Genomic DNA, 10,726 nt, shown 5'->3' with positions numbered 1-10,726 from the left:
GTAAAGCGACCTATTTTAATGATAATTTGTCCGGTTACAAAACCCACCTACCAATACAGCCTCGCTTTTAACTAGGAAGCTCGACACAATGAGTCCCGTGAAGCGAAAGTGTTTTTTCAATTTAAGAAAAAAATGCTGTATTACACCGTTTAGAAGCCGGTGAATCAAATGTAATCCTCGCAAAGAAGTTCGGCATGTCTTATTTCTCACTCTGCAATACCCGTTACAGAAAAAAAAGATGTGTAATGATGCATCCACGTCATAACAACAATACATTTTGTATGTTTGTTATGTGGAATTTTTAAGTACTATGCTTATTTCCTACCAATATACCAACAGTGAAACTGTGCTAGGGATATCAATATAAAATATAGATAATTGATTTTATATTGAGCACCTGGTATGACATTTCAAAAAATAAACTCACCGTTCCCAAACGCCGACAATTCTTCGTAGAATGGCACGTCCACCCACAGCTCGCTATGATAGCCGGCCTCCGGAGAGAAGAGTTCCCCACTCCGCGATGTCCCAGGTAACGGCTCGGGAGATGCTGCACGGATAGGCATAATTGGTGCATTGGGAGCCGTTGATTGGGTCTGCGGGAGTGGACATCCACGGTGGTGGTACGGGTCGTGGCAACGGTGAAGGCGTCCCTTGTGAAAAGGGACACGTTGTTCTCTCCGGAGATGGAATTCTGAAAACATTTACATAAATCATATAAATTGTTCTCATTCACGTGTGAAACAGTATGTACAGTATGTAAATAAACAATAAAATTAGAACTCTGTAAAATATGCACTGAATGTGCCAAATGCACAGAGCGCTGATCTTACCAACTCTCACTGTAAGAGTGGAACGCTGTCAGGAAAAAACAATAATATTGTATCAAGCATCTAAATACGATTACTTACTTTTGTTTAGTTTTTCTTGGAGGTGCGGTAGGGAGCAAAATGCGCGCCGCCTGCTTCTTGAATTTTCGGCTTTCCAGCTCTAGCCGGAAGGAAGCAGGCAGGGCCCTAACAGCCTTTAGGGCCTTGACGCGATCCTCTCGCACCAGTAGCAAAGCAGGGTCGCTGTTTAAATAAATACAAATATATGATGAGTTCAACGGCCACAGCAAAGTACTTTCATAAAAAAACATTAAAAAATACTAACACTCCAGACGAGGCTGCAATTGCAGCTCTGCGTTGACGTCCACGTGCAGGTAGTCCGGCACCAGCTCGTACCCCACCTCTCCCTCTTCCTCTGCCTCCTCTTGCAGTCAGCACCACTCTATATATTTTAAATTGAAAACACTTAATGTAAGTAATGTAAAATTTAAAATGTTTAAATTTTGTTAAATATTGCACTAATATAAAATTTGAAAATAATTATTGGGTCGTGGAGTGATCCCTTTCCCTGGACGACAGCTGTTACTGCACAAATTTGGTAAAAGTAAACAAATTAATTAATTATACAACTAAATTACAAAATTTTTATTGTGTGACGAAGGCTTTACACCATTTTACATGTGAAAAAGAGTCAACTTTTTGACATATGACTTAAAATAATTGGTTAGCAAATATCTGTATTAATAATGAACCAATTCAAATAAAACTTATATATATCTCTTTGTTTTGAATCACTGTGATGGAATATCTATATTTCAAATGCGCGAGTGCAGTATTTAAGACATTATTGTAAATCAAAAATAGATGACGTCTTCAGTTGACGTAATCTTACACAAAAACTTCAACCAAAACAATATAATACAAACAAACGAATTAAAAACGCATTTCAAAGATAGATAAGTCAATCATGATTACACAGATATATAATTATGCGTTAAAAACCCAATAAATTAATTACTTACGGCATTTTAGGAAGAGTCCAAAATTTCGTGAATGTTGAAAATTTATAATTATGTTTTTGACAGGACGCCATAAAAAAACCGCGAAAACTCGTTAAATAACACTTCAAAGACAACGGATAAGTTCATAGACAAAGAGAATATATTATCAGCTATTCGATAAAACAAGTAGCTGGCCATATAAACGTTTTAAATAATTACAATAAATATTTTACGAATGGTAGAAAAATCGGTCCATTTTTGGACCGATATTAATCGCAGAAAAATAAAAGTGGTCGATTTTTCGACCGAAATCGTTCCAGTGGTTGCTACCCAACAGTTAAAAAATCTTTAATTTGTTCGTACACCATTGAAATTACCCCATGTTTTAAAAACATGTTCATTATTATGTTTTTAAAACGTATGGTAATATTAATGGTGTATGCTAGATAAGCCTATACTAAGTACAGTTTGTAGCAAATTTTATCGTGTTTAGAAATGTATTTAATGTGTGCTAATGTGCTTAATTTGAACAATAAACTGCTGGTTGCAACTACACGTAAGTTGTTTACTTGCGTCTTGATTCTCTTTGCGGGATTCAAACGAAACACGTGTATACGGCGTTTAATTCTTAATTCATGTTAAATTTATAGCGAATTTTGCTATTGGCGAACCCTTGAGCTATAGTCGTAAAGGTTTTCAGATATCTTTAACGTTTGTTGTGTTTTATAGGACGAATTGCTAGCTGCAAGCAGGTATGTGCCGTGGGTTTATTTGCCTTCCGATCCACTTAGCGGGAATCAGGCATGGCGCATGCTCCCTCTTCCCGCGAATAATCACTCTAGGAGGGGAACTGAAAGGGAAAATGCCTCCTTTTGAAAAGTTCCCTCTTATATATTAACGCACGGAATGGTTTTCTTTCATCTGCTCCTTTCCGGGAAGGCCCGACCCTTTTCTGTTTGCCCGGGGCTCGTGCATATAGACCCGAGCGGGCCCGGGATATTTCCAGAAAGCAATTATGAATAATGTATTTTGTATCCCGTTGTTTCAGGCAAGGGACGTTGGAAGACGCGCTCGTTAATCAGAGTTACTGAAGAGGAAAGGGTGGTGGTGAGACTGAGTGGGGGTGGGATGGCAAGACCCCATCTGGTGGCTGTAATCCAGTCCTCAGTTATCTCGTTGCTTTGTTTGGCGAATTCGCGAGGGGAGCAGGTATAGTATACAATGTACTAATTATACACAAGTGGGGCTTTAATCTAGAACGCTAAAGTATTAAGTTAATTCTAAATTTATGTTATTTTACATACCACGCATATAATAAAGAAATATAGTAATCCATCAAACTTTATTAATATAATTTGATTAGTTGACAAATATCACTTTATATACATTGCAACCAAGGCGACAGCCAAAGAAAAATTAACGTAAAATAACAAGGGAGATCTTTTTTTTTAAGAATGACAAACATTCCCGAATTACGAATAACCTGACAATATTTGAAAATCTCCTGCTGCCACAAAAGTGACCGGAAAATGTTGCTTGTGTTGTGATTTGTGATAGAGGACTTAGCCAGCCGAGGAATAGAACACGTCTTCAATAGTTTTATACTGTTTTACAGGTGTTCGTAGGTATACGAGAATGAAGAACAGAAAAAAGAAAGTCACACGGTGTAAGGATTATGCATTTTGTTTAATTGATAAATAAATTAATGTTTTTATCGTATTTGTTGTAAAGAAATTTTTTCATTCCAATCAATAAATTTTTAAAGAAGTTTTGTATCCATATTTGGTGTCCCAGCAGTTGGCCCCCTGTCAGTTAACCCCCCTCAAGTTGATCCCTTTGCCTGTTAATCCCTTGGATAATTGATCCCGTAAATAATTATTACTTCTACAAGACTTCATTGGTAAACTATGTATGCGGAGAGGATATCCGCCATGGAAATATTTTTGATAAAAATAATGCCTGATTCCCACTCAAGACGCCTGAAAAGTAAATTATATCGACTTGTGTTATACCTACGGTCGTACATCTTCTCTGCATACCCATTCGGGGACACTTAGATAGTTATATATTATGTGTATATATATGTGAACAGTTACAGCGTATTTCTCTAAAAATACTGGATACATAAATGCGGTATTTGGTTATTCGGCTGGATAACCTTACTGCATACTCCTCCGGATACAGCATTATTGTTAGTATAAATAAGAAAAAAAGCCTGCAGACAAAGTATATTGACTTTTTTCATACGGCCGTATATTATCTGTTCATACTTACTTTGCCGATAAGGAAGGATTAGAAGAAGAAATAATACATTTGGCTTTAGGGAATCAACTATCCGGGGGGTCAACTGTCCGAGGGGGGGTCAAATGTCCGAGGGATCAACTTTCGGCGGGTCAATTATCGGGGGACCAACTGTCGTGGGATCTACTGTTATTGAATCCCATATTCCACCATCACCAGACCGATGGAACTAGTTTAGTGATATAATCATATATCAATATTTATAAGCCACAAAATATATAGATAAAAAAATTGGTTAAAATCTAGAAAATTTTGAAAAAAAACTCTTGCTTATGTGTAACACGACTACTTACAAAATGGCTAAATATTCTTGAAAATGATGGGTTGAAATGATTACAGCGGCTATCATTGCAAACGTTTCAACGTGTTTTGCGTGCGTTTTACGGAGAAATCGGGAGCATGAAGAGTGATTGATTAGTGAAAACCTGCCAACCATGCCCTGAGCACGATCCCACCCCAACCCTCCCTCCTACCTCTCCCATCATCCCATCCCTCGCTTTGTTGAAAACTACCCCTAACTCAACCCAATAAATAGATAATGTATTAAAATATAATAAATTGTAGGTGATATTTTTAAGTACATCGAACTGAATTTTGAATATATTTTCTTGAATTAGTGACTAAATTATTAATGAATGAATACATTGAATCCTGGAAGTGGAAATTGACCTACTTCCCTTTGAGGAAGATTAAATCCTCATTAAAAAAACATTTTTAAACACATCTCTTAATAAAAATAGATGTATTATAGTAAAAAATGTTGTGTTTTACGGGTTGGGTATTTTACAGTTTTTTTATCGATGTTTACTAGTTAAAATAAGTTTAATATAATATTCATTATACATTACGTCAGCAGTATTTATTAGGGTTATACCATTAATGACAAAAAAAATGCAATGGCGCACGTTCATACAAAAATAACGGTGCAGTGATATTTGTATAACGCAATTTTTAGAAAGAAACACAGTATTTATTTATACGGATTACATTTTTTTAAGGGAACTTTCAGTATTTCTTTTTGTGTTAAATTTATTTGTATGCCATCCCTCGCTCCTCCCATAAACCTAAGCCAATAGAATAAAATATCTCTTTGCTGTCTATCTTATGTTCATCATTATCTTATGTTAACTTTTTAGCCAACCAGCGATAAAAGAGGGAATTTACTTTGTCATTAAATTACGGCACTAAAATGCTAAATCACGTGTTTTCGCTGTGAAAACTTTATCGCATTAAAATATAAAAGGTTCTTTAATTAAATACTGCGAGTAAATAGCATCTTGGCCTTTATTTTTACTAAGCCTAAAAAAAATATCAGATTTGTAAAAAATATTGTCTATTTATGAATCCGTTTTCGGATATAGTTTTAAAGAACTAAATGTGACAAATTAAGTTCTTTAAAAGTAATAGAAAAATATTTGTGGCTTAACATAAAAATAAAATAAAACACGCATTTTTGCGATTTTTTTTTTGCTTGAATTAAAACAAGTGGCGGATAACAAATTTGTTACTGCGAATTTCATCCTTGTGTCATCTTTTTTTTATTTTTTTTTTTTATAGTGAATACCTCACAAGAGTCCCAACTGCTCCCGTCTGGAGCCAGTGAGACTATGGCATCCCCAATTGGGGGATGTTGTGAGGCTGAAGGTAAGTGGGGAAGAGAAAGAGGAAGGTGGGGAAGTACCTGGCTATTCAGATCTAGTCACTAAACACGGCTAAAGCCATTTGGAGCAACGTTTCAATTCTGAATGGTGGTCTTACACCAGGGCGATACTGGTAGTATCTTCCACTCTGGAACGTGCTGCAAATATACTATATATTATTTTAATTAATTAATTGTGAAATAACACAAATTAATCAAATAAAATTTATTTGCGCACGCCGGGTTCGAACCCGCGACCTTCGGAATGGCAGTCCAATGCGTTACCACTGGACTATGCCGGCCGTCAAAGACACTTAGTGGTAGACAGTGGCTTTATCCTATTGACTTTCTCTTGCGTATGCTTGGTATGAACCAACTACTGGTCATTTAGGATATGCACATTTCTTCAGATTAACTAGTGGATGGTTGGAAAACTCAGCTGTCATGGAGTGAATTATAAAAAAATATGAAATTATAAATTCAAAAATATATGGTTTATAATTAAGCGGGTAGGTATTTAAATTTCAATCAGTAGTTTCCACTTGATTGCGATATTTGGTTAATACTAGATTTTGCAATGTTTTAAATAGTTGTCAAATATTTCATTGTCTGTTTCCTGCCTATCCTTCAGCGATATACCCCACCGCCCTAGGGGGGGACCACCCCGCCCGCTTTCACAAAATTACAGCCTGAGCGCAAAATGCTGAAATATGTTCCGAACTAATGATCACCGTCCGGCGCGGGAGCTACATTACTACCAGCGAGGCTATGGAAGACCGCCTGGAATTACTTCTGTTATGGGAATAGATGCACAGATAGTAGAACGATGATAATCCATGTTTTCCAAAACAGCATGTGATAACTAGCAGTTACGAACCGGTTTCGCTCGCGCTTCAGCCTTCATGTTTTATTTTGTTTTTCCCTGTGACCAAATTATTAATAATATTTTTATTTTCTCGAGCGGATTCCGTTACGGGAATCGATAAAGAGTTAGGGATTAACACGAAAAACAACAATATGTCACATTTTAATGATAGTTCCAGATAAAATAACATAAGATTGTAGTTAAATACCGGTTTCGCTCGTGTTTCATTGCTCTTTTGTTTTCGTCTGACCAAAATATATTTGTTTAATCATCTGAATTCCGCAAAACAGTCCCAACTGCCCTAAGCCATTTGGACCAGTGAATCCCTTATTGAATAAGGAACAACAGTCTTTATTCAAAACCCAATATTATTTATTTATTCTTGTGTTTAATTCGTAGAATTCATTGTTTTTTTTTTTTTTAATTTAATTTAAATAAAATTTAATCGTATTGTTATTTAGATCGGCAAGTATTTTATTTTTTATTATTTTAAGAGATATTTCGGCGTCCATGGCCATTATCAAACAGTTAGATAATGGCTGTACATAAAACAAGTCTTAATTGTATCGTTTATTAAAATTTACAAGGTAATATGATAATAGGGTGGAATCTAGGGATCAGTATGTCCAGGAGTGACGGATGGATGAATATATTCCTCCCCCTGAAACGCGATGCGATGGGTCGAGAGGCCAGTTGTAGAGGTCAAAGGGTCGCCCCAAACAAGCCTATCTTGATCTGGCATGCTATACAACTGGTGGTCAAGCGCATCCTAAACACACCTCACCCGATGAACAAAGAGAACCCTTCTAAATCACCAAACGTAGCGAACCACTTAAGGTGACCCATAGCAGAGGTATTGGTTATCCAATAAATGGTTCCTGGGCGGCGGTATGTATGTAATTGATTGATGTTTCGTTTAATTCTAGTGTAATTAATATTATTGAAATATTTTAATAAATATTGTTTTTTTCTTTGTGCTTAATTAAGCAAAATCGAATATCGGCTGGCCGCCAGCCCCTACGGACCAGAATTGGTGTAGAGAAGGGGAGGGGGCGGTGGTGGGGCGTGGAATTGAGGACGGTGAGGGAGGGCTCGCATTGTTCTCCACGAATTAATGACAGAAAAGCGGGAAAAAAGAGTAGATCGATGACTTGACGATCGGTTGTGCCCGACCGAGAAGTATATTTTATATATCTACCGGCGATTAATTTAATATCTCTATATTGGAATCGGTAGTCAGCACAGGAATGTATTATCATCACGTGAAAATTTTAGTAAATTTGAATTTAGGCAGATACTTTTTGAACAGTTGTTTTTTCTCCTATCTAAAAGCGTAAGAAAATGTTTTTAAGGTGTTACTTCTTCTTCTTGTGGTAGTTTCTCCTATCGGAGGTTGGTTCAGTTTAGGTCTTACCATATCGTGTGCTTACACATTTGTAAAAATCTATGTAGTTTCAAAGGATTTGTATGGATAGCTTCTTATTTTAGAGAATTTTTCTCTAATGTTATAAAAAATGAAACGAAGACATACGAACATATTTTTGATTTATATTATATATTGCAGCTAAATAAGGGTTCTTTGAATGAATGAATGAATACAGTTCTGTGTCGAAAATATGGCATTTGACATGGAATTTTGCAATGCGCTTTTTCAAAGATAATATAAACATGTTTGCAAGTAACGAAACTACAAGCTAGAATAGTATTAAAATACTTTAAATCCAAGCAAAAAACTATATTTTAATACGCTATGAGATTTTTTATTGTTTAAACTACCATCAAATAATTTTTTTGGCGCACAAGGGGTTAAAGAGAGGGGTGCAATAAAGTAACTTGAGTCAGGATATTGTGCGATCGTGTCTTGACGCAGTTTAAAAAATATTGTTGTTCAATTTTTCATTTTTTTAATACACTGATGTTTGGCTTTGTGTTCTGACGTCACTGCCATAATTGAAGGATCTTGAAAGTAGAGTTTTCAACTGACGATGTCATAAGGGAAATTTTCCGAATAATAGGAACGATGGGTATCTTTTTTAATGATTTTCATTAGAATGTACAACTCACATTATACTTCGTTAACGACGGGATTTGTTGTTACTAATGTAAACAGTCTTGTGTGGATAGGTATCCGCTGTTTTTTTTGATTGCGTATAAAATCATCAGATTTTTTTTAAATTCGCTCTGACCGCACACGCTGGGCCAATCACTGCCGGCTGCACAATGATTTTTGCTAGTACCTCTGAAACTACCCGCGTCACGTAATGGTGAGTTTTCATGATTCCGGCCATATACCACAAGCGCCCCTTATTCCACCCTCTCTGGGGGGGCGAGGTAGGGAGGACGATAGAGGGGAGGACGGGGGGACATGAGGGGAGGAAAATGGGGCTTGGGCAATAAATCAGAGGTGCGGTCTGTAGGGGGTAGGACTGAGGGAAGGGCGGTGTGTTTGTGTGTGTGTGTGTGTGAAAGAGATTTACTCTGCGAGAATTCAGGACTTGACGTCGCTTACATATGCTCCGTAAACCGTTTTTGCTCTCTCGGGTTTGCAAATGTCTTTTTGATGAAGACCCGGCTTGTCAAGGATGGGAATGTGGTACGTACTCTTCACCAACGCGTTTTTACTTGAAAATACCGTTGGACCATAACCATTTCTGTAATTTTCGGAAGTAATATATTTTAAAATGAGAAGCCTTTCGCCAAGTCTTGTTTAATTTACTTATGGTCATTCTATTATTCGAAATTTGAAATGGTAAGAAAATGCTTATACTGTTCCACAAGCGACAGGTAACACCCATTAAGTAATGCTTGCCCTATTTCAGACAAATATGACCAGGTATCCATCTCAGATCAATCCTGAAGAGATCTCTGTAACAAGGACATCGTTAACAAGAGAATATACGTTTGAGGTTAATAGGTAAACAGAACTCCGACTTAGGGGGTGCAGTGAAGACACCAAAAATGTCAGAAGAGTTAGAAGAGATGTGACAATACCCGTTTCTAAAATCCATATCTTAAAAAATACATGGCAAGTCTCGCGGAATCATTTTGTGCGGGAATTCCATCAATTTCATCAAGATATTAATACAAATCTCTCTTTGTTACACCATTGCACTTACACCTACCATTGTTCTCCTAAAACACATTAAGGAATTTTATTATATTGAAGGATTTGTGAAGCTGAAAGTATTTATACTTCCTCCAAGGTAATTTATTTAAAAAAGGCTTGCATTAAGACACGTCGCATTCATACTAATCGAACGAAAAACGAAGGACCGCTTACGAAAAGGATAGCCATTTAAAGAATATGTATTTGAACGAGCCGTTGAAGTATGTCCAATAGACCCAGTTCAGTGGACCATGCGCGTTGTCTTAGAAACCTGTTTTAATTATATTAATTCATATGAGCATCTGTCAAGCGTTTGATCAAAGGAAATACGCATTTTAATTAACGAATTATTAATTCATAAAATAATTTTCTTACCTACTTTATTGCTTGTCTATGATAAGTAGTTCCAAATTTGCACCATCACACCAACAACCGAAATTAGTATTTTGAATTATGTATTCAGTATTTAATACAAAAAAATCGTTAACACTGCACAAATAGAACTAAGAAGTGAGATCTATACCGATTTCAAAGAAAACGGTTGTCGCCAATTTATACAAGAAATTTCGACTCGGGCTTAGAATTTCCGCATTTGAAAATATTTGATTAATTTCACCAGAAAGGTGGGAAAATGAGCTAAATTCGGGCACACAAACACGTCCAAAATGAACTTATCGGTTTTTCCTTGAATTTCATTTTCGAAAACTAAATCTATTTAAAATGTGGATGTAGGTACTTTCATAGGTTCGTAGATAAGATTGATTATTATTATTTTAACTACCACCCCGCCTACTTTAAAATCGATTATTAAAATGTTTGATAGATGGCGTAATTTTTAATGTGTACTTACGAAAGTTAGTAAACATTAAAGTGGAAGTTGAAAAATATATTACGATATGAATATTTAATTTATTTTTAATTTCTAATCTCTTTTTTCTACTAATTAGAATGCGAAAAATAATTTTGAAGCTCTGGGAGACCAAT

At 36.1% G+C, this 10,726-nt stretch overlaps 1 protein-coding gene across 1 annotated transcript; it reads right to left on the bottom strand.

Moving 5' to 3' along the window:
• Nucleotides 1-480: 480 nt before the first annotated feature.
• Nucleotides 481-2,058, bottom strand: LOC149416817 (uncharacterized). Its single transcript, XM_089641325.1, has 4 exons — nucleotides 1,853-2,058; nucleotides 1,156-1,272; nucleotides 912-1,073; nucleotides 481-694 (listed from the first exon to the last, which is right to left on the bottom strand). Exons 1-4 carry the CDS (start codon nucleotides 1,921-1,923, stop codon nucleotides 481-483), a joined length of 564 nt encoding a protein of 187 aa, XP_089497451.1. The 5' UTR covers nucleotides 1,924-2,058.
• Between the last annotated feature and the right edge of the window lie 8,668 nt (nucleotides 2,059-10,726).

This window comes from Hesperophylax consimilis, chromosome 16 (assembly GCF_061612785.1).
Source record: "Hesperophylax consimilis isolate HC1 chromosome 16, BYU_Hcon_1.0, whole genome shotgun sequence".
NCBI classification, from domain to species: domain Eukaryota; kingdom Metazoa; phylum Arthropoda; class Insecta; order Trichoptera; family Limnephilidae; genus Hesperophylax; species Hesperophylax consimilis.
The sequence above is the reverse complement of the archived record's forward strand: the minus strand, read 5'-3'. Positions and strand labels throughout refer to the sequence as shown.